This window comes from Euphorbia lathyris, chromosome 7 (genome assembly GCF_963576675.1).
Source record: "Euphorbia lathyris chromosome 7, ddEupLath1.1, whole genome shotgun sequence".
Lineage (NCBI taxonomy): Eukaryota > Viridiplantae > Streptophyta > Magnoliopsida > Malpighiales > Euphorbiaceae > Euphorbia > Euphorbia lathyris.
The window spans coordinates 2,457,293-2,481,694 of NC_088916.1; the positions used below are offsets into that span (position 1 = coordinate 2,457,293).

The window sequence follows — 24,402 nt, forward strand, 5'->3', positions numbered from 1 at the left end:
CAAAATCAGAAATTGGTTCAAAATGGGTTTGGGGAAACTCAATAATTTTCGATGAGGTCTCAATTAATGATTTTTTAATAGAATGAGGACTCAATTGATGATTTTAGTTAGTTCAAGGACTTGATTGATGATTTTGATAGATTAAGATTCTAATTGATTTTGAAGCCTAAGGAGTCAAATGGGTATTATGCCTAATCTAAATAAGCATTAGATGAATTTAATAATTATGAACTTTAAATCAAAATAAATATGAAAACAAATAAACAAAAATTGAAGATTTAGTAGGGCAAACAAAAGCTTCCTTTCACAATGGTAGCTCATATCAGAATCTCTACAATTATAAAAGCAACTTCCCCAAAATTGTAGAATTTAACATGACAAAATTAAATATAGATAGAGTCACGTTCCGTACCTCGTCAACTTTTACAGAAACTATGACTGATACCATCTCTTGAGTGGTTTGACAGCTTGTTTTCCGCTATCTGGTTTTCCAGAACTCGGCTTTGAGAACTTGGTTCTGTATTGCTCTATAAGCATGTCAAGTTTGTCAACTACATCCCGCCCCACAGGATCTTTATTCTTCTTTGGCCTTTTCTTAAATCGTTCTTCTCGTTCTTCTGTCGGGTTTGCAAACTTCCTCTTTGTCTGCCTTAAACCTGATTCCTCTGGAGGTTTCTGTTTGTGGGGATTTTTAGCTGTCATTTCGCCTTTTCTAACATCAGGCTTCTTGACCGGATGATTCATTTGTTTATGTTCAGAGCTTTCTACCTTCTGTTTTCGGCCACTGAATTTATCCTTCGCCAAATATTTTGATTTTCCATTTCCTGCATCATTCTTTTGTTTCTTATGATTTTTAAGTCTGTCAGACGAATCTCCCTCGGAAACCATAGTTTCCACATCATTCTTCTTTGGTTCCAACTCCTTTCCTGATCTGTTCTCACCTGAGGATTTCCGCTTTCTGGAATTCTCATTTTTGGTCCTTGTTTCATTGGGCATACGTGATGCATTATTATCCTTCTTATCATTCGTATCTTCGTTATGGCTTTGCTGCTGCCAAGCTTGTAATTTAGCGTTACGGATCTTCAATTTTTGAACATTATCAATTGCAAACTCGACAATGGGACGATATTCAGGACCAAAAGTCTCTACATGGCCAAATATGTTAATATTCAAGTTAGAAACAAAATTCACAGCCGACCATTATAAGCATAAGAAGGGGTAAATTACACCAAAGGTACCTGAATTATACTCTAATTCACACTTTGGTACCTGGATTATATTTTGTCACAAAAATATACCTCAAATATGAGTGACCGGACATTTAAGTGCGTTTCTCCGGTAAGTGATTGGTCAACAACTGTTTGACCACTTTTACACACATCATTGAGACCTGTTACTAATTTAAAAAGACTATTATACCCTTAAAATTAAAAATAATATTCTATTACTCTCTTTCTCATCTGTTTCTTTAATCATCTTCTTTCTTTCTCTATCTTCCATTCTTTTTCTTTCTCTTTCTCATATGATTCTTCCATTATCTTCAACAAGTAAAAATATATATACTGTGTATTTCTTCAATCAAAAAGATCATCTATCTCTTTCTCATATATTCCTTCAAATTTTTTTAAACATACATACTGTGTAATTTTAATTTTGAGACTCATTAATATATTGCTTTTTTTTTTAAATTTGGGACTCCATTAATTTTGGGACTCCATCAATACATCAAGCTTTTCATGGACTCCATTAATATTGGGACTCCATTAATATACTTTTTTTTTAAATTCTGGGACTCCAAAAATGACATCCGATTCGAACAAAAATGACCGGACCCATTACTTCAACGATGAAGAAGACGGTCATCTGAGATTTCTGTTTTGAGATTTCAATAAAAAAAGCAGCGGCACACATCTGAGATTTCTTCAGCTGAAATCTTCATCGTCACACTGCTCCACCTTCTCCGCCCATAATTTATCTATCCAATAAAGCAGAAATTGAGTTGGAAAAAAAGGGAAAAATTCTTAAAATTGAAAACAAGCACCTGAAAGCAGAGATATAGAGAAGGGAAGGTGCATAATGGTGTGTTTTAAAGAAATTGGAAGTATCCAAGGAGATCCATAGAATTGAAGAGTGAGAAGCGGATTTAAGGAGAGGGAAGGTGAGAGAATCGTAGGAGAGAGAGAGAGGAGATGGTGGGTCAAACTGTTAGAAATAGTCAAATAAGTTGTGAAATTCAAATTGACCGGCTGGTGCCTGTTAAAATTATTAAATTGTCCGGTCACTTATACCTGGAGTATATTTTTGTGACAAAATGTAATTCAGGTATCAAAGTGTGAATTGGTATATAATTCAGGTACCTTTGATGTAATTTACTCCATAAGAAGACACAAAATGCATATGAAATTTCATATTTTACCAGGATTGTTATTAAGAACCCTCAAGGCCACAAGCGCATGTTCGTGTTCTGTGAACTCAACAAAAGCAACCCCACGAGCATGACTCTTCTTCGTGACATTTCCGGTCTTTGTACTTTTTATGATCTTTATCTGAGTTGAAGCAACAGAAAGTCATATAAACATAGAAGTTAACTAAAAGAAAGAACACCTGAAATAGTAGTAACAACTACAACCAACCTGTCGAATCACAGGTTTTTGTTTTGTAGCTCGGGAGATAACCGCATCAATACAAAGCTTTTTCAGTTTCTTCTCATGCATTGAATGTGGTAAGTTATATATAACAAGCCTGTTCCTTGAAACATGGAAATTTGGAGATCGAAGCTTCGTCGTCTTCTTTTCATGTAACCTGCAGAATTTTAAGAAGCAACGTCAAATGCCGGACCAAAACAGTAAAATTTTACTAAAGCAGCATCAATATGAGCAGAATGTTTGAAAACTTCCATCAATTTATAGCTGCAGGTATTCTTAATTCACGTAATTATTGAAGGCAAAAGCCTAGAAGCCTAACCACAGCCAACAGGGCACAAAACATACACACACTCTACGCATCATCTAACTCAGTATGATCTGCTTCATCATTATTGTACTATTCACAATCACCACTAAAAATTTCCTCTTCATCTAGGAAGCACCAGCATGGTTACTCATACAGGTGTGGTTGCAGCATGCGGCATTTTCATAAAATATATGAGACATGGGTAGAGCAGAGACACGGTGTGTGTGTGTGTGTGTGTGTATATAACATTCAGAAGTCATTATAAACCATAAATAACATCCATAATGAGTCATTAATTCATCAAAAAGAAACATTTAATGCTTCAAACTATTTAAACTACCAAAAAAGGGGAGGCTGCTATATTCTTTTCTTTAGATTCTGATTTTTTTTTTTTTTGTGAGGGTTTTATTTTATTTTCATTTTTATATATCAACCCCTTTTTCTTTTTGTAAATTTATCAAAGAAAACCCTATATTCTACTTAATTAACTCAAAAGCCGTGTCCCCGAAGTTACCCAGAGTGTCCCCATATTTAAAAAACAAAACAAAACAAGAAAAGAGGGGACACTTATTTTGGAGTGTTGGGTGCGCGTCCACGGAGTGTCCAACACTCGTACGTCAACCTCCTAGAAGTGTTGGTTCTTCCTAGCTCTTCATAGTTATCTTCTTCATGCTCATCTTGTAAATCAACATCTTATTCATCTCTAAGTACTACAACAGTATTATGGGGAAGGCGGGAGAGAGAGCACATTTCTGGTTCTGGTACCAAGTATAGATAAAAATAAAAAAAAATAAAAAAAAAAACTGGTATAGTCCATTGTTTTACTTTTTTTCATTCTTTTAATATCTCCATATGCATTTATTAAGATATGGTGAGTGGGAGCCAATGAGCTTTTTCTTATTAGGATTCAGCAGTAACTTAACTTCATGGAAACTTTGAAGTCAAGTTACTGAGTACTGCTGTCTGGATAAGCCACAACATGGATCAGAACCCTTTTTGTGCCTCAAAAGAAGAAGCATTTTTGCTGGGATCATATGCCTGAGTTGCACACCTATTATAGCTATGACAATTCGTAAATTGGGAGCACAAAATTTCTTGACCCAAAGATATTACATGGATATACTGTCCCAGAAAGGAACCAGGGTAAAAAATATCCCGAATGTTGGTAGGATAGTTAAATTTGACTCCTAACCTACAAAATGGATCAATTGAGAAGCCAGAATTACTCATGATTCTTAAACTCTCCCACAACATGTTCAAGACTGTGGTTGCTACAATTTATTTTGGTAGAACTAGAACCCATTAGTGAAGGGCATAATTGGCTCATCTTGGTAACATTGGGCCCTCAGTTGACCCATTTTGTATGTTAGGGATAAATTCACCTTCTTTGCCAATATTAGTGTATTTCTGACCGTCATTGGTGCAAAAGAACGAAGTTGTAAACATAGCACCCAAGAACCATTTCAAGATCCTATCAAGCAAATTTTCTGCAAAAACTACTATTTTTTTTTTTTTTTTGTTTAAAGGCATGCATTCAATACGAGTCGATTTTAGTTCAGTGATACTAGCTTGTTCATATCCCTGTCACATTATCAACTGCGAGTCCAGTCAAAGCCCTTTGAGTTCAGTGATAGAACACCTACAATGACTTGCTTCTAATCCTCTGTTCGCAACTCAAAATACCTATTGGGGAAAGAAGGAACTTACGATTTTCGCTTAGCCATATCATTGACTGAAACACCTTCAGCAGCTGGAGTCCCCTCAAGTATAACACCTTCCTATTAAGATTTAAGGGAGAAGGGGAAGAAAAGAAACACATACTGTTACAAAAGAAAGCCTCATGGAATTTATACTGTGAATACATCTATAATTGGATGAAAATGAAGATGGTGGATGATGAGACCAACCTTTGCCAGATAAAGATTGCGATGATCGAGATCCTCACTTTTGGCCTTCTCCATTTGTTTATCATGGGCTGACTTCTTATCCAAAGCCTTAAAGACTGTCAGCTGCCTACCTTTTAGCAAAATACCCAAACCAGGTCCAGCATTAGCTGCAGTAACTGCCGCATCAGCTGCATCTGCTGTCATAAATTTGAGAAAACCAGTGCCCCTGGGTCTCCTGCCATGAGCACAGCGTTATGTATTTTAATTAATGAAAGGATGCAGAGATGAATGTAGGAATGTCAAGTAGGCGTACTTGGTAACTTGATGAAGGACTGGGGCAAAGAATTTAACTTCCCCAAATACAGAGAATCTTTGTTTCACTTCCCCATTGTCAACATCAAATGGAAGATTGTTTATAAAAACTGTTTTCTCTAGATCATCATCTTCTCCCTCATTCTTTTTTATATCAGTCACATTGCTTTTATGAACGTCTCCAGGCAGAGTAAGACTAGATATCTGTCCTTGCTCAGTCGATTTATTAATTGGCTCAGTGAAAGTTCCATCTGAGTTTGGCTTTGTATTACCCGTGGCTGGTACAGAAACATCCATATCTGTAAGAGCAGAATCTATTGATGAATAGTTCATCAAATTCTTAAGAACTTTCCTTGCAATGTCTGCTTCTGCTTCAAAATCAGCTCCGATAGACCCTTCTTCTTTCTCAACTGCATCTTCATGAAGTGGCCGGTTCTCTCTTTTATCATCATCGTCATCATCATCCTCTTCCTCCATATCACTACCACTGTCATCACTGCTGTCTCTTTCACTATTATTTCCTGTAAAACAACACATAATGTTCAAGTAAAACAAATTACGGACATCCTACACTGACAGAAGCACATAAAATATTAAGTTACATCGATATGAAATCAGGAACAAAGAACCAATAACTGAAATTGGAGCTTAAGAGGAACGATTGACTTTATGAACAACACATTTCGCGCGCTTATCAGTTTAAATTTCTTTGTCTCAATCAACTCATCATTTCAAGAACATCCAAACACAAATGTATTTCACTGTCTTGTCTAACTCATCATTTCAAGAACAGCCAAATATGAAAGTGTTTCACTGTCTTGTCTCCAATAAGGAATTTTTTAGACTTGCAGGGTTGTTTAGTAAGTCAAAGATTAAACACCAGAAATGATAATAAAAACAACTTTTATCAAAACAGAGACAGTTTAACCTCAATAAGTCACAGATGAAACAACAAGAAAATAGACATTATTGCTACTTCAACAAATAAGCACTCACCAATCAGCAGCAAATAAAAAGAACTGCATATATCTATGTGAACCACTAACCGAAAACAAACAATGCAATCAAACGAACAAATGTGTCAGCTCTTGCTTTGAGAATATCCCTGTGGCATAACTTTTTAAGATTCTCTAGAACATAACCTATTGACAAGACACACATGTCCAAAAAACTCAAGCAGAACAAACATATTGGGGCTAGCTCCGTCCTCTCAAAATCCTAACACTATTTTCTGATATGCATATAACCAAGAATACCACCTACATGACAAGGCATAGAACGCTGACACAAATTCCCAACTACTTGTAATCACATTGGAAGCACAACATTACTAGACAAGAATTTTCTAGTCAATCCATAAAAAATCACACTTTTTTTATCTAATAGTGAAGAAAATAAATCAGTTTTTATTTCAAATAATGGATGTATTCAAGTTCAGCTTCCCAATTACATGGAAATGAAATTAAAACGACAACCACATTGAAATAATAAGGGATACAGTATGCAGCTGTAATTACCATCTTCTGCAGCAACAGACACATTGGCAGTACTATAAATTTTCTTTGAAAGAGCCCAATCAACAGCAATGGGTCTTTTCCCGTACTTTTGCAAATTAAACTGTTTAATGGCCTGTAAGGAAAAAATAAGTAAAGATAAATATTAGGAAAATCTATAGAATTCAAAATATACTTCAAAATAAAACAATAGAAATGTGACTTACATTTTCTGCATCAAGTTTGCATGTGAATTTGACAAATGCAAATCCTTTGGATAACCTTCAGAAAGAACTTAAATGTCAATTAATGTAATACCATTTGATTTTATAGAGGAACTGCAATGGATAGCTTGTTCTCATACCCTGTTTCAGAATTATGAGGGATAAACACATCCCAGACAAAACCTGCAGATGAAAATACCTCTTTTATTTCACTTGCTTTAGCCTGCATTCATGACGAATAACTAGTTCAAAAATCAAGCACCTTCAAAAACATAAACTGGTGAAAGTGATACTATAGTAGCACAGGACCTTAAAAGGAAGATTTCTGACAATAAGTTTCCATTTCTGAGTCTTGGAACCCTGGTCCATAAACAAAAAGGAAAAAGGTTAGGGCTATTCAAACTAGTTGTTGAAGAACTTACAACAGCTCCACTCGTCTTATAATCATCTAATACCACAGTGTATATAAAAATTTGTGTATGAACCATGAGGAAAAAATAACCCTGACATGGAGGAATTCGCTTCAAACAGATACTGCAAAAAAAACTATATAGAGTCTATAGCAATTATTAACAGTGGTATTATACAGCTACCAAGCTATTTCTCATTTACCTCTCCACCTAGCTGACGTGCCCAAACAATTTCCCCACTTATCTCTTTTTGGTGCAAGACTCTCACAGCAAACCGAGCTTCTTTAACACTTGTGTATAATACAGCTGATGCATTCAATTTGCATCCATCTTGAGCAAGACCTGGAAAATTATTTCATTTGCCTTATACCGTCAGATTGAAAAATGAAATACATCCCCATATAATTGAATCACTGTTTCAAGTTGACTTTTAGCATCCAAATGGGACATTATCATGTTGATGCTGGAATACTATTTAATTCTCAATTCTAGATTAAACAAATTAAAATGTAGTTAAAAGCCATGTTGCATTTCTAGCAAACTAACTTTTTGAAGCAGAGAAAACCAACAGCTATGATGAGAGTTTTCCTGTACATACAATAGGATGATAGGAACTTCCATTCAAATGCCAAAGATATTGAAGACAAAGAGGACCACAATTAGGGAGAACCACGCCACCCCAATTATTTACCTTGTGATTTGGTCGAACAGGTATAAAACAAAAAAAATAGATAAATTCATGCTGCTTGAGAATGTACAGAAAGGAATTTGGTTTTGGTCCTTATAGAAAAGCATTGATCTCAGAATTAAAATCAATCAACGAAATGAGTATATAGAAGCAAACTACATTCTAATTTAATTGCAGAACCTGAAAAAAATAGAAGCCTAGGTAACATTGGGATGACCAGCATATGAGTAAACATATTACACATGACATGTAAATGTTCAAACAGTGAACTCAAAGCAACCACATGCATAATATATTATTTCACCAGCTTAATTAATTGAAAAAATTAATGGTGAACTGAACACACAAAAATTTATGTGTTCCATGATCGCCCGCTTTAATTTCCAGGCAAAAATGTAAATTCAAAATAATGAACTCTCAGCCCCAGCAAATGGCCTTACCATGTTGTCCAATTTCTTCCTTAGGAAGAGGATAGGTGACAGAACATACAGTCCCAACCTCTCTAGCACGACGATGGACCTCTTCAACCATAGCATCATCAACAAGACCACCAAATATTACAGTCCGAGCAATCCTATGTACCATCCAAAGCACAAAAAATCATATTTTTTGAAGAATGAAATAAAACCTATCATGTATTTTGAAGAATAAAATAGAGTTTATCATGCAAAACTGGACCCACACAATGAAAATGTCACTGATATAATTCAGAACAAAAGCAAAAGAACAATCAAGATACTCGTTAATTCAGATTAATTGCCACCATTCACAATTAGAAGACAAGAACCAACAACTTGGTTTGTATAACAGCATTATGAACCGGCAAGATTTTTCTTATTTCTTGTATATATCAAAGAGAAAGCTAAGTTTTAGTATAATTTAACCTCGCAAATACGTTAAGCACTGAATATCATGCTGCACATGAATTCCCTATTATATGGCTTGTGCCCACTGAAGTAAGAAATAGCAAAAGAAAGAAAAAAAAAAGAAAAAACAAATGGTCCAAAAAATATAATTCAATCATCAAATATCCAATACGATGCCAAAACATAATATGGCAAATTCTCATTTTAGATATAAACAAGATATACAACAATCTAAGGACTAGGAATAGTCAATAGACAGTATAATAAGTATTTCCAAGCCCAATGTCATATAGCCTTACAAGTTTTAACCAACCAAGTATCCACAATCAGCTAACGAGATGTGAAGGTCTTTACAATCCAGTTTTAACCATCTTATATCTTTTCACATGCAAGAATCTATTAGATCACAGAGAAAATGAGTACCTCTGCTTTTCGGAACAATTCTCTTTATCAGATAACTGACTGAAAGATTCAGTTGCTTTTCTTGGTTTCACTTGTTTCCCTGAATTTTCACTCCAATTATCAATATTCAGTTACAAAGACCAACTATGTAACATTATAATATAGTAAATAAGTTCACAGTAGCTTTTAACCTGATTTTGGTGGCTGTGGAGCATATGTATCTACTGTAGAACTGGTGTCCTTTTTTGTCTTTGTTTCACCATCCAAATCAACCACTAATTGGAGAAGGAAAATAAAAGAAATAAGAGCTTATATATAGCACAGTGGTGAACTTCTTTTATTATGTTAATACCGAAGCCTCTGACAGCAATTATTGGAATTCCAAGATAAATTAAGGCCGTGTTTGCCAGAAAATATTGTGCAGTAAAGTATTTTACTGATTTTCCTGTGTTTGTTTGCTTTGTTTGCTTAGGAAAATAAGTCAACAGAAAATTTTAGGTTAGTCAACAAAAACATATATGAATTACCCTTTTGAGAAGAGTAAAACATTTTCCTAAGTCTTCACTTGTTTCCCTGAATTTTCACTCCAATTATCAATATTCAGTTACAAAGACCAACTATGTAACACTATAATACAGTAAATAAGTTCATAGTAGCTTTTAACCTGATTTTGGTGGCTCTGGAGCATTTGTGTCTACTGTAGAACTGGTGTCATTTTTTCTCTTTGTTTCACCCTCCAAATCAACCACTAATTGAGAAGAAAAATAAAAGACATAAGAGCTTGTATATAGAATAGTGGTGAACTTTTTTGACAGCAACTATTGGAATTCAAAGATAAATTAAATAATAAAGACCAAAACGATGAAAGACCAATATGGAGAACGAACAACCTTGTGCTGCCTTTGCTCGACGCTGCTCCAAAGGAGCACGACTCATAGCATGTTTAACAAACATTTTCCGACCTCCAACAGATGAGCCATTTTTAAGCTCAATTGCACGATTGGCATCTTCCTTAATAGCACTGATACACACGAAAATAGGTCAGCAAAAGATAAACATCCAAAAAGATATTTGATAATTTTCTTATATAGCACTCCTACAGAAAAATGAAGCAGAAGCTTGAAACAGAAAATATTGAGGAAGAAAGAGAATAATCCACCAATACAACTTACAAGTGAACAAAACCAAAACCACGGTTTTCAGCTGAACCTGTTAAAATAAAACAAAAATACTTAGAAGGCTAAAAAACTGACAATCTAACCTCAATAACGATACATAGAAAATCCCATTTCTAAGAAGCCAAGTTCACCTTTCTGTGCAACAATGAAGCAGCGCCTGATTGGTCCAACATCGCTGAATGTCTCTTCAAGCTAATTATTCAAACAAAAATCAATACTTAAATACTCAGTTAAATACGCAGCAATACTATCAATTTGGAAAGATATCACAATCTGATAAGAGTAGGAAAACTTTATGACTCCAGAGTGCTCCCAGCTAGTTCTCGTTTGTATGAATTTCTCGGGAAACAAACAGAGGATAAGAGAGAAGTAGGAACCTGAGAGTTAGTGAAAGAGTGAGGCAAGTTAGAAACAAACACAGTATTGTTACTGTTTTTGTTTTCGGATTCGTGATTGTCACTTTCTTTTGTATTCTTCTTCTTCCCCATTGATGTTGATGTTGAAGCAAGTAGAAGCAGAAGCAGAAGCAAAAGCAAAATTTATAACCTAAAACACATCAAGATGAAGTTGAATTTGCGACGCTTAAAAAGTAGCTGCTCGAGTGTAGGAAGCAAAAGCAAGATTTCAACAGTGGAAACAAGCTACCGGACAGATGTTGTAGCAAGCAAGAAGCACATTCCTTGCAATGAACACTCACGAGACGGTGAAGTTCTATCGCAGCGATCGCGGTGGCCTGAATAATCACCGGCGATATCGTTCTTCGATTGGGAAGGAGCACAAATTGGGAGAGAAAGGGAAAAGGGCATATGAGAGCGCGCGGGGCGGCCTGCTTTAGTTAAAAATAAGAATTAAAATAGACATAATAAAATCTCTAGGGTTTATAAAGAACGACGTCGTTTTATTATAATTAAACGACCTCCTTATATTCAAATAATATTGAAAAAAAAAAAACTATTTTGGGGAGATAGCAATTTCTCTCCACACCACGCCGTTTTACTAGGCAATTTCTCCTATTCCTCTCTCACGCCGCTTGCCGCCTCCACTGTCGCCCTATCTCCGGTTGCCGTCAGCAGCCTAAGGTTAGTTTCACTTGAACGAAGACTTTGATGTGAGTTTAACTAATCTACTCTAAATCTAATAGATAATCACCTCCATAGCTCATTTATTACTTGATTTTAAGACTCAATTAAAGGCTTAAATGAATAAAAGTTGAACAGTGGAGAGTGGAAAATAGCAAATGGTCGGTGGAAGCTATAATTGGCTGTTGAATTCAAGTGGTTGACGAAGATGAAGTTGCTTGGGTTTTAATTGCTTTAATTTATCTGAAAAGGGCATTATAAGCATAAGCCACTGTAAATCTAATAGATAATACATAGTTTGTGTATACTTAGATTAGATCATGCTCATATTTTAGCTGTTGTCTTCAGTACGTTTGAACAATTGCAAATTGCAATGCCATGCCAGTGATCTGTTTCTGCAGTAGGTTTTGTCTGTTTTCTTTCTATGCTTCTTCTCTACTTTGAGAAGGTAGCCAAGATTAATAGAAACGTAATGTCAATGCTAATTCCAGTCGGTTTGCTTTGGAATTTGTTACCATACTGAGATTTACATTAATCCAAGGAATTAATAGTCAATTCTATTTATTGGAGTATTTAACATAATTACCAGTCAGTTTCTGCAAATACAATATATTGAGTTGAATCTGGTACTTTGATGAATGATTTTTGGGTATGATTGTTGAATTTGCTTGTTGTTGGCTTTGTTACTACAAGAATGGACAAATTCTTGATTAGTTCTATACTTTTGGATATAATCTTTTTCTTATTGACGTTATGAATTTTTTCCCCCCCGGCTCATCCGGGTTCCTGGTTCTGCCACTGGTTTGTTGTTGCACACGAACTCCAAGATTTAATTAATATTAAACAATACTAATAATACAGGTTCCAAAGGAGAGGAAAGCTTATTAAGAGCTGCTTGAAATTATACTTGTGCTGTCAAAATGCAGAAGTTGGATTATAGCAAAGAGGGCGATTCTATAGAAAGTTTGAAGGGATTGCATATTTCCTCTGTCGATGATGATAATGAGGATGCTGAAGATGAACAAGAAATGTTTGTTGAAGAAGATGATGATGAAGATGAGAATGAACAAGAACCCGTGACACTGGGCTTTGTGGAAAAGCCAAAAAAATCTTGGTCTCTTCTTGGACATCTATTTCCTAGCAAGGCTGGTGGTGTACCGGTAATATGTTGAAGTCATTTGTTTTATAGAAAACTTTTGGTTATTGTTCACAATATTGAAGCTTTTTTGGTGATCTTGCAGGCTTGGTTGGATCCAATTAATTTACCATCTGGCAGGTCTTGTGTTTGCGATATATGTGGAGAACCTTTGCAATTTATGCTTCAGGTACTTCATTTTGTCCGATGAAATGTGCTTTAGTTTCTCTGTTAGGGTACATTCTTAATCATATTTTGGTTATTCTCACCTGACATGGACGTTATTTTGTGATTTAGCTACTTTGGTTGAATGATTTTTATTCTCAATATCCCTCTTGAATTTAGTTTCACATAGATACTGTTATAGACCATGGAAATAGAGAGAAATCCATCGGATACCATGTAGATTAAGAGACTACATTGATATATTTTACTTGGGAACAATACACAGATATATATAAAAGTAGTAGCTCCTGATATTACTCCTACAGTCAAGGAGACATACTGACCCTACTAGCAGCCTAAGCATGCCCCAACAGCCTTTCAGCAGCCTTAGGCATGTTATTCATTAATTACATTGACTTAAACTCTAACAATTACATTGACTTATACTCTAACAGATACTATATCTAGATGCACATACTTACTACTTAGTCCTGCTACCTTTTTTCTACAACCTTTTGCTCAGCATGAGATGAAAACAGGGAGAAAGATATATTTGATGATAATTAATCTTCCACTTCCAATCCCCAGGTCTACGCCCCAATATCAGAAACGGAATCAGCATTCCATCGAACACTATTCCTTTTTCTGTGTCCTTCGATGCCATGTCTTCTTCGAGATCAACATGAACAATGGAAACGGAAGCCGCAGATGCCATCTCGAAGGTAATTCCTGCACAATTGTTGTTGACTTTAATTCACGTATGGCTCATACCCGCGTTCCCCTGCATTTAAGGGAAAATATCCATTTATTTGACCTCCTCAAAGTATATGAATTTCATTTTTGCTCTTCATGCACATGCTTTTCTGATTATGTAATACTTTGTGAAGTGTGAAGGTTTTCCGTTGCCAGTTGCCTCGCTCTAATCCTTTTTACCCTAGTGAGCCGCCAAGGAATGATGGAACTGATAAACCTTGTACATCCGGAGGTAAAATGTCTATTCACCAAGTAGTCCATATTGTATGTTAAGATATGAATAGATTGCTGTCCCAAAATGCTTGACTCCTATGAAATTTGATTTCATGCTCATGGGGAGTAATTATGTAGAAAGCCATTTTATGATGGGTACATTTTCAGCAAATGTCGAACATTATATTCATTTTTAAGATGAACAAAGTGGTCTTGGGATTTGCTTGATAAATAACATTGGATTTAGGTTCCGATCGTTACATATTTGGACTTTGAAGTACCTGATGCAAATTTTATCTAGTTAGGGGTATGGGGTTCTTAGCCTAAGATGTTTCATGAACTCTGATGTTTGATAGCTTAATTTTGCTCATGATAAACTTAGAAGCTTAATCAGAATTGAATTTATTAGGTTTGATAGTAGTGTTTTCTTTTCATTCATATCAAAGATAGCTTTTAGCTATTGTTGCACATAAACGTGGAAAATTTAGATTGGAGAATTAATTGAGAGTTAAATTAGCAGCAGAAGTAAAATTGACCACTTATATGGGTTGCTCTAGGGAATGAAAATAAGAGAAGAAAACTTGAGGGTTTTGATGCTGTTTGCTGTGCAGATTTTTGATACTGTGAAGTGCCATGAACTATACTTGCCCCTTATATGAAGGACAGCTTGGCGGCATTTTAAGAAAGACGGGAAAATTAATTTTGAAGTTGTCCATTAAAAATATTTTGCAATTAAACATTATTCCATTTCTAGTCTTTGGAATTATTTTCAGGGAAATGGCCTGCCATTTTTTTCCACTACTAAACACTGCCCTTAACTTTTCCTAAATGATAAGTCCTAGGTAGTAAAGTATGTCAAGTCCTGATTAGGAACATCAAACTACTTAATCTTTATTTTCTTGTTTGTTTCACTTGTTTTATTGTGATGCTTGGATTCAGCTATCCAAGATCTCATCAATACCTCACTTAAGTTATGTCGTCAAAATGGTCTTTATTCATTGATCAAATTTCAGCTCAGGCTTCACATAACTTTTAGAGTTCATGTTGACGAATGTAACTAGTGAAAGTTTAGGAACTAGAGTTTATAGCTAGTTCTTTCCAGCATTTTCGGGTTTTTCCCTGTTGCCTTGCTATTTCAAAAGTTTCACTGTTTGGTCTGACCTTTATATAACTTCTTCCATGTTAGTTGCTTCATATATTCTGTTTGGTCTGACCTTCACTCTTGTTTTAGTTGTGGTTTGTAAATGGTGTGGTACCTGGAAAGGAGATAAAGTTTGTAGCGATTGCAAAAAAGCACAGTACTGCTCACAGAAACACCAAGTAATAAGTTATCTCAAATTCTATTGTTTAAGATATTTGTGTATCGATGCCAAAAATTACCTCTCCTGAATTGAACTACATATTTTGCAGGTCATGCACTGGCGCTCAGGTCATAGAACTGATTGTCAACAACAAATTACTGCTTCTGGCTCACCTGATTCTAACTCTAGTGATCAGGAAGCCAACTTGGGGGGTGTAATTAAATGTTAGTATATTACACAATATGCATTTATCTCTGATTGTCAAGTAATGTATGATTAACTATGATGCATGGAAACTCATCATGACATGCGTTCCACTGTTTCCGGCAGATCTGGGAAACGGAAACTCCCGGAAACTGATATGAAACGTTTCGGGCACGTTTCTGTAATTACCCATAATATGAAACGTGTCTCTCAGTTTTTAAACGGTTTCCTCTGCCTATTTCGACTTATTTAAAATCTAACTTCTCAATTAAATGTTGGATTTTAAGTAATTTGCAAGATATGCATGATGCCACAGATCACACATAATTGGGTGGGTGGAATAAAAAAATCGGGTGGGTGGTCTACATATTAGTATTATTGAACAAAATTGTATATTATTATATTTTTAAATATTGATAAATATGCTCTATATTTTTATTATTTACATGTTTCCCCCACGTTTCCGTTTCCTATGTTTTTTAGAAATTACAATTCCCTGTGTCTGTTTCCGTGCAACATAGATGACTAATGATTGAAGATTGAGCTCTGGTCATGATGATCCTATGTACTACTAGAATATTAGTTCATTTGATATGCTAGCACATGAACCTTGTATTACGAAGTTAGGAAAATTACATTCTATGGCTGCAAAAATCTAGAATCATGAGTTGTTTGCATGAGGTTAAGTGAAGTTCTGCTAAAATTTCTTGTATATTGTCCATAATGAACCCTTTATTTTGCATCTTAAACAGTTGCTAGCAAAACCCTATGGCCGGAGTTTGAGGTAATAAATGAGGATGAAAGTGAATTTGACGATGAAATCGCTGATAATGGCGGTCATGATTGCTCACTGGTGTCAAAGAATAGAGTGGATGATACCATGAAATTGATGGACAGTTTTGAGGTATCAATTGTTGCATTTTTATAACAGGAATTTGGAGCCGATGTTCTTTCATAACTTTTTTTATTTATATTTGGTGAATAGGGAGATGGTGACAAGAAATGTTGGACCTCTTTCCAGAGCCGCATAGCCAAAGCCCCTGATCAAGTTTTGAGGTGATAATTTAAATATAACTTGAAGAGCATATATATTTTCAGCACTAAATATTTTACAACTATCTAGATGTACCTTCTTCTTCTTTTTATATATATATATTGTGCTTCTAGTAACAACATAATACATGTTATTTGTGGGGTAAAAGTTATACACATGGCCCTCAACACATAAAGTCTCTGAACTTTTTCCTTTACTAATATAAAAGTCTCCTGAAGGTTGATGGACTCAAAATACAAATATTCAAGAACGAAAGTTGTTTAGAACGACATTTCTTAGGAAACTACCATTTTGGATTTTCCAAATCACCATTTTCAGAGCTCTGTCTAAGTGGCCACTTACTCTATGGTAACTGTCAGATATTAATATGAAGTGGACCTTTAACTATCGGCTTGAGCTTTTAGTTCAAACAGTTCCATGATATGGTAAGCTGATAGTTAAAGGCCTAATTCATATTAATATCTGACAAGCTGACACGCCTCCGCATGCGAATGTCAACTGGGCTTGAAGCGTGAACAACACAGGGTCATCTTACCATGTGTTGAAAGTAAATCGACAAATGAGGTTACTAGTAATTGAACCCTTAGTCACTTGGTCAAAGAGGTTCTGATACCATGTCATGGAACTAATTGAATTAAAAGTTTAAGATGATAGTTTTCACCAAAAAACAAAAAAGTTGAAGTTGAAGTTCAGTGTTTTTTTATATCCGATTTTGAAGTTCAGGGGCCATAAGAAAAGTAAGGGACAAGTTGAGGGGCCATGGTGTCATTTACCCTAACAACATAATAGATATTGTTTGTGGTAAATCTAAGGCATTTGGTAGTTAATGTTCTCTAGATTATAAGTCAATGGAATTTGAATTCAGGCCAAGTTTTCATATTCTAAAAATTATGAGAAGCTTCATACCGATATGATTGTATTGTATGTGAAAATATTGAAGTGACTCCATTAATCCATCTTCTGTTCTTTGAGATTTTAAATTTTTTAATTGTCAGGCTTAATTGAAGAACAGCAAGATTTTTATTCTTTCATTGTTTCTTATTTGCCCTCTCAATTTAAAATGTTAACTGTTTTTTTTTTAAATAACAGATATTGTAGGAGTGATAATGCAAAACCCATATGGCCCTCGACAAGTGGCCAGTTGCCGAAGACTGATATTCCTAATTGCAGTTACTGTGGAGGTCCTATGACTTACGAATTTCAGGTATGATATAATATATAGCTTCCATTTCTTTTGTATAATTCAATCTATATTAAGAAAAGTCTTACTAGAGCTGCTATATATTTTTCTTTTCCCACAATAAAGAAAAGGGAAATGTGCAAAATAATGTCTGTAGTTTGTCCTATTTGCAAACACAAGCTTGTGGTTTAAAATAAGTTTAAAATAGAGATATGTGGTTTAAAATAGAGATATGTGGTTTAAAATAGAGATATGTGGTATGTTTTTTTAACAAAGCCGTTAAGTTTGATGACAACCAAGGGTACTTTTGTCTTTTAAAAAATTACATTTACCTATTGACAAAACACAGTCTGCCAAATTGAATGTGTATAATGAACTTAAGCGTCACATTAGTTCATAAACTGTCAATTTAGTATAAAAAAAACATGAAATATCCACCATATGATTTATGGCTTTGATTTGGGGGGCTGTGTTTTGGGGGTGCTTTTTTGTTGATATATAAATGTAATTTTTTTATAAGACAAAAATACCCTTGGTTGTCAATTGTACATATCATCAAAATTAATGGTGCAATTTAAAATATTGTGTTTCCTTAACAGAACATACCACGGACTTTAAAACCACAGATTTCTATTTGAAAATTTTAAAACCACAGATTTCTATTTGAAAATTTTAAAACTACAGATTTCTATTTGAAAATTTTAAAACTACGGACTTCTATTTGCAAACTTTAAAACCACAGATTTCTATTTGAAAATTTTAAAACTACATGCTTGTGTTTGCAAATAGGACAAATTGCAGCCGGTCCCAAGCCCGGACAAAGGAGGAGGGTTGCGGTAGGTTTGTGGCGGCCAGCGTAAAACTTAGTCACATCTTATGACATGAACCATAATATAAATACCGTTGGGGCGTTCCCTACTCAGCGACGCGCTGCACTTCCTAGACCCGGGTGTAGTGATAAATGTGCAAGGGTTGCTAGGTCGTCGCCCCGAAGCGGCGCGCCACCCCAGGACCCGGGGGTGGTGTCAAATATGCAAGGGTTGCGGGTAAATAAGCTAGTCCACGGTAATGGTAGGGGTAGGGGTAAGGGTAGTAGGTTACGCTTTGGGACATGGAACATAGGTTCTTTGACAGGAAGATTAGCTGAAATTGTAGATGTTATGAAGAGGAGGAGAATAAATATATTATGCCTACAAGAAACCAAGTGGGTTGGAGCTAAGGCTAGAGAGATAGCTCCTTGGGGTTATAAGCTTTGGTACTCAGGAAAGGATAAGGGTAGAAATGGAGTAGGTATTCTTATTGATAGGGAGTATATTGATGAGGTAGTAGCGGTGTCTAGGAAGAGCGATAGAATTATGAGTGTTAAGCTAGTGATAGGGGATGAGGTTGTGAATGTCATTAGTGCATATGCGCCACAAATAGGATTAGATGTGTCTATAAGACAAGCATTTTGGGATGACTTAGAGGAAGTGGTGCAACAGGTTCCTAGGGATGAAAAAATGGTACTAGGGGGTGATCTCAATGGACACGTGGGTTCTAGGCGAGATGGGTTTGAGAGTGTTCATGGAGGGTATGGTTTTGGAGATAAGAATGAAGCAGGAAATGATATTTTGGAATTCGCATCAGCCTATGACTTGAGTATCATGAACACATGGTTTATGAAGAGAACATCCCACTTAGTGACTTATCGGAGTGGCGGTAATGCGAGCCAAATTGACTTCTTCTTAGTAAGGAGTGCTTGGAGAAAGAGTTATATTGATTGTAAGGTGATCCCTGGTGAGAGTACGACAACCCAACATAGAGTAGTGGTGCTAGATTTTCGAAGTAGGAAATGTATAAGAAAACAAACACCTCAAGTAGAGACTAAGATTAAGTGGTGGAAATTGCAAGGGGAGAATCAACAAAAATTTGTGGATGAGATGACCAAAAAAGATATTTGGACTTGCAATATGGATTCAGATATAGATTCGATATGGAATAAGATGGAGCATAGTATAAGGGAAGTAGCGAAGGAAGTTCTAGGGGAATCTAAAGGTAGCATGCCACCGGGTAAGGACACATCTTGGTGGACAGAAGAAGTACGACAAGCAGTAAAGAGTAAGAGAGAATCCTATAAACTATTGGGAAAATGTAGGAGTGACGAGAACTACGAAAAATACAAAGAGGCTAAAAGGGAAGTAAAGAAGGTCATACGAGATGCTAGAGCAAAGGTGAATCGGGATCTGTATACAAGATTGGATACGAAAGAAGGGGAAAGAGACATATATAGAATTGCTCGGATGAGAGATAGGAAGACGTGAGATCTCGGAAAAGTTAAATGTGTGAAGGATGTGGACCAGAAAGTCCTAGTTGGAGATAAGGATATCAAGGAACGATGGAGGTCCTATTTTGATGACTTATTTAATGGAGATCGCCAACAAGATGTTGGAGATATAAGTATCCATCACGATATGATAAATCATGAATGCCTGCGGAGAATTCAAAAGGGTGAAGTCAAAATGGCATTAAGTAAGATGAAGTTGAAGAAAGCAGTAGGACCTGATGGCATCCCTATTGAGATTTGGAGATGTTTGGGAGAAAGAGGATTCGAATGGTTGACGACGTTCTTCAACAAAATTTGGAGAAACAATAAGATGCCATCAGAATGGAGGAAAAGTACCTTAATCCCTTTGTATAAGAACAAAGGCGATGTCCAAGATTGTGCCAACTATCGGGGAATCAAATTAATGAGTCACACTATGAAACTTTGGGAGCGAGTGATTGAACAAAGGCTAAGGAGGACGGTGAAGATCTCGGAAAACCAGTTTGGCTTTATGCCGGGAAGATCAACTATGGAAGCCATCCATCTAATGAGACAATTAATGGAGCACTATCGAAATAAGAAGAAAGACTTGCATATGGTTTTCATTGACTTGGAGAAAGCATATGATAAGGTACCAAGGGAAGTACTTTGGTGGGCCTTGATAAGGAAAGGCATTTCGCTGAAATATATTGACATCATAAAGGACATGTATGAGGGAGTATGCACGAGTGTACGTACTAGTGTTGGGAAGACTGAAGAGTTTCCTATTACGATTGGAGTGCATCAAGGTTCCGCACTAAGCCCATTTCTTTTTGCCATCGTTATGGATGAACTAACAAGTTCACTTCAAGATGGTATACCATGGTGCATGCTGTTTGCAGATAATATTGTGTTGGTTGAGGAGACGAAAGAAGGAGTGGAGATGAAGTTGGAACTATGGAGGCAAACTCTAGAATCTAGAGGCTTTAAGTTGAGTCGAAGTAAGACAGAATATTTGGAGTGTAAGTTTAGCGGCCGTAGGAGTAGGGAGGCAGGGACAATCATCCTAGATGGGAGAGTTGTTCAGGCCTCGGATTGCTTCCGGTATTTAGGATCTATTATCCAAACGGATGGAGAAGTAGATGGAGATGTTGCTCATAGGATTAAAGCTGGTTGGTCGAAGTGGAAGAGTGCTACGGGTTTCCTTTGTGATCCCGGCATGCCTAATAGATTGAAGGGAAAATTCTACCGGACGGCAATTAGACCAGCATTGTTATATGGTACGGAGTGTTGGGCAGTGAAACACTGCCACATCCATAAGATGTCGGTGGCGGAGATGCGTATGTTGAGATGGATGTGTGGTCACACGAGAAAGGACCGGGTGCGTAATGAAATAATTAGGACAAAAGTAGGGGTCACATCTATTGAGAATAAAATGAGAGAAAACCGACTAAGGTGGTTTGGCCATGTGAGACGTAGAGCGCTTGATGCGCCGGTTAGGAGAACCGAAGAGTGGCAAAGGGATGTAGTGGTGAGGGGTAGGGGAAGACCTAAGCAAACTTGGAGGAGGGTGATCGAGAGTGATATGAGTTTATTGGGAATTGAGGAAAATATGGTAGTGGATAGGACGGAGTGGAGGGAGCGAATCTGTGTCGCTGACACGACTTGATTTTCACGGTTTTATATGATGGTTCATGTTAGCCGACCCCGAATCATTTCGGGACTAAGGCTTTGTTGTTGTTGTTGTTGTTGTAAAGAGAATCTTAGTGCCTCGTAATTTCTAAAAGGCCTAATACACAAATAACCCCGTGCACTTGTTCAAAAGCAACCGTAAAAACGTTTCCCCGGATTCGTATCACGCCATGAAATCTTCAATGGAGCTATTTCTCCACAAACACCTTTTCACCTCCATAATATCCCAAAACTTTGAATCAAGAAATCACTAAAAACGAATAGGAATAACAAAAAGAAGAAGAATGGAGGATTTCTGATTTACCATTAGGTTGAAGAATAAGTTGAAGAATTGGGGATATGGTTACTTAAATACTGATTTTTTTGGTCCAAAGATCTGATTATCACATTCCACGAGCGTTGCAGCTTTTGTATTTCACGTGTTTCTTCAATTGCAGTCTATGTCAACAATTTGGGGTTCTGTTTTACAATTGGACAAGTTTGAGGGGTTATTTTTACAATAGGACAAGCTTGAGGAGTAAGTTGTTACATTTGGACAAGTTCAGGAGTAATTTGTGTATTAGGCCTTTCCAAAAACTAAAACTTCACTTCACCCCTTTGTTTGGGACAAATTATATGCAAGAAAAAAATCAATTCTCTTACTAGAATTGAATTCAATTCAATGGAGAACATTTTTTATATAAAGAAATGTTGAATACATTAGGGACTCGCTCAAAAAAACTGATTAGTCTCTTGAACTTGCTTAAGGTGACTTAATTAACACCTTAGTGTTACCCGGTAAAGTAAGAAGCAATTTTTGAGTAAGTTGAAGGCAAATTTGGGAGGTCAATAGGCCGTTTTAAATAAGTTCATGAGGTCTAAGTCACTTTTAAGTAAGTCCATAAGTTACTTTAAGTAAGTTTTGAGGATCAATACACTTAAATAAGTTCAGAAGACTAACGAGATAAGTTAATTTAAATAAGTTCAGAAGACTAATAAGATAAGTTAATTTAAATAAGTTCAGAAAACTAACAAGATAAGTTCCGGAGATTAACGAGATAAGTTCATTTCATTGTTGTGCTGGTATCAGGTATTGCCTCAGTTGCTATACTACTTTGGTGTAAAGAATGAAGCGGAGTCTCTTGATTGGGGAACTATTGTTGTGTACACTTGTGTAGCCTCTTGTGAGGCTAGCGTTAGCTACATGGAAGAATATGCCTGGGTTCAACTCTAGGCCCGGTTAGGAGCTCGAAATCGAAAATTCGTCCCAATTTTTTCCGATTAATCTCTCTGAACGTTTTTTTAGCTTCTAGATGATTTTTAACCGCTTAGGTTGTCTGAACGTGTGCCACTTAAGCAACGATGAATAAAAATGTTTTCTATTATCAATTTTCTTTCTTTATTATAATTCATTTTTGAACGTTGTCGTATGGTTATTCATGAATTGTGTTTATTATTTTCAAATATTTTGATTTAATTGCGTTCTTTGCTTGTTTTTATTATATGGTTTAAGACTTTAAGAACATTGATTCATAGTTTTTGGTGAATTATATTACTTACAGATATTTTATTTTATGGGAAAAGTACAAAAATAAACCTTGTGGTTACACCTGTTTTCGATCGGTACCCTTGTGGTTTAAAAGTTTGCAAAATGATACCGTGAGATTCATTCCGTTAGCAAACACATGCCAAATTGACTAACGGTGCTAAAAGTTAAAGGAAAAAGAGTTAATTTAGTCCTTATATTTATTTATTTTATAAATTAATCTCTTTTATTATCTAATGATTACAAACAAACCCCAAAATAAAAAATAAAAATCAAATATATCATCTTCTCCATCTCTCTTTTATTTCTTTTCTTTCTTTCTCTCTCTTCTCTCTCTAAAATCAATTGAATTAGTTCCCTCTCTTTCTAAATCAAATCTTTAGTTTACTACTCTAAATTTATGACCAAATTAACTCTTACAATTTCTGAAAAACTAAAACAGCAATTAAAATTTAGAGTAGTCTAAAATATTTGCAGAATGAATGAAGTAAATTAAAAGTCATTTCAGAATGAAAAATGTGATCATAAATGGAAAGTTAGTTATTAGCATACTATGAGGACTGCTTTAATGTTATTCTTAGTGAAGTCAGCAGTTCCATGTTGAGCTTGCTCTTCCTTTACTCCTATTAGAACATTGATTATGTCATCGTGCTCCTTTTTCCTTCCAGGTTTAAGGTGATAATTTATTGCATGTTCAAAGAAATTGTCTAATTCATGAAACACTCTTATGGTCTCAGCATGATTACCGGTTATCCGCTCTATGATCCATCCTGCAAATGGGAATAATTCAGCCATGGAAAAGCTTCCTGCCACAGCGTGAGTTTCGTGAACCACTTGATGAAATTTGTCTCTATCCAAGTTAGTCCCCGAAAGACATCCTATCTGTGATATTCGCGATAAGAGAAAACAACTTCTCAGTAAGATCAGGAGTTTCAGTCGCGGAGATTGAATTGACAAGCAATTCAACTTCTTCTTCTCTAAGAAACTGAAAAGAATGGATCCTCTTAAGGCTAAAGAGGTATAGAAAAATCAGGTTCTTCATGGGTCTCCAGCCATAACCGTATGGCGTTAATGCTGCATCCAAGAAATTGTAAGATGCAGTAAACTAATTAATTAAAGATTAGATTTAGAAAGACATGGAAATTCAATTGATTTTAAATAGAGAAATCAACAAGAAGAAGAGAGAGAAAAAAGAAATTAAAGAGAGATGGAGAAGATGATATATTTGATTTTTATTTTTTATTTTGGAAATTTTTTGTGATAATTAAATAATAAGGGAGATTAATTTATAAAATAAATAAATATAAGGACTAAATTAACTCTTTTCTTTTGACTTTTAACACCATTAGTCAATTTAGCATGTGTTTGCTAACGGAATGAACCTCAAGGTACCATTTTGCAAACTTTCA

At 35.7% G+C, this 24,402-nt stretch overlaps 2 protein-coding genes across 2 annotated transcripts; one reads left to right on the forward strand and one right to left on the reverse strand.

Annotated features, from left to right (window-relative positions):
* Positions 1-207: 207 nt before the first annotated feature.
* Positions 208-11,239, reverse strand: LOC136200825 (uncharacterized). The gene is made up of 20 exons (XM_065991301.1): positions 11,057-11,239; positions 10,789-10,957; positions 10,543-10,603; positions 10,406-10,442; positions 10,124-10,254; positions 9,898-9,981; positions 9,425-9,508; positions 9,255-9,333; positions 8,406-8,539; positions 7,480-7,619; positions 7,177-7,227; positions 7,008-7,090; positions 6,871-6,925; positions 6,668-6,779; positions 5,152-5,671; positions 4,860-5,073; positions 4,660-4,730; positions 2,634-2,802; positions 2,417-2,546; positions 208-1,145 (listed from the first exon to the last, which is right to left on the reverse strand). The coding sequence occupies exons 2-20, from the start codon at positions 10,897-10,899 to the stop codon at positions 433-435; spliced, it is 2,979 nt and encodes a 992-aa protein (XP_065847373.1). The 5' UTR covers positions 10,900-10,957; positions 11,057-11,239; the 3' UTR covers positions 208-432.
* A 116-nt stretch (positions 11,240-11,355) lies between these two features.
* Positions 11,356-22,885, forward strand: LOC136200826 (uncharacterized). The gene is made up of 11 exons (XM_065991302.1): positions 11,356-11,490; positions 12,352-12,650; positions 12,732-12,815; positions 13,379-13,512; positions 13,678-13,775; positions 14,988-15,076; positions 15,167-15,281; positions 16,014-16,165; positions 16,247-16,317; positions 17,405-17,519; positions 22,538-22,885. Exons 2-11 carry the CDS (start codon positions 12,411-12,413, stop codon positions 22,679-22,681), a joined length of 1,242 nt encoding a protein of 413 aa, XP_065847374.1. The 5' UTR covers positions 11,356-11,490; positions 12,352-12,410; the 3' UTR covers positions 22,682-22,885.
* The last annotated feature ends 1,517 nt before the right edge of the window (positions 22,886-24,402 follow it).

Bases quoted from the DNA above. Each gene is read 5' to 3' on its own strand.
- LOC136200825 (XM_065991301.1), bottom strand. From the start codon at position 10,899: ATGGGGAAGAAGAAGAATACAAAAGAAAGTGACAATCACGAATCCGAA. The intron at 8,540-9,254 runs GTACTCATTTTC...GATGGTACATAG, and splicing joins AATTGTTCCGAAAAGCAGAG to GATTGCTCGGACTGTAATAT. The intron at 6,926-7,007 runs GTATGAGAACAA...TTCTTTCTGAAG, and splicing joins CCTCATAATTCTGAAACAGG to GTTATCCAAAGGATTTGCAT.
- LOC136200826 (XM_065991302.1), top strand. From the start codon at position 12,411: ATGCAGAAGTTGGATTATAGCAAAGAGGGCGATTCTATAGAAAGTTTG. The intron at 13,776-14,987 runs GTAAAATGTCTA...CTCTTGTTTTAG, and splicing joins TAAACCTTGTACATCCGGAG to TTGTGGTTTGTAAATGGTGT. The intron at 15,077-15,166 runs GTAATAAGTTAT...CATATTTTGCAG, and splicing joins ACTGCTCACAGAAACACCAA to GTCATGCACTGGCGCTCAGG.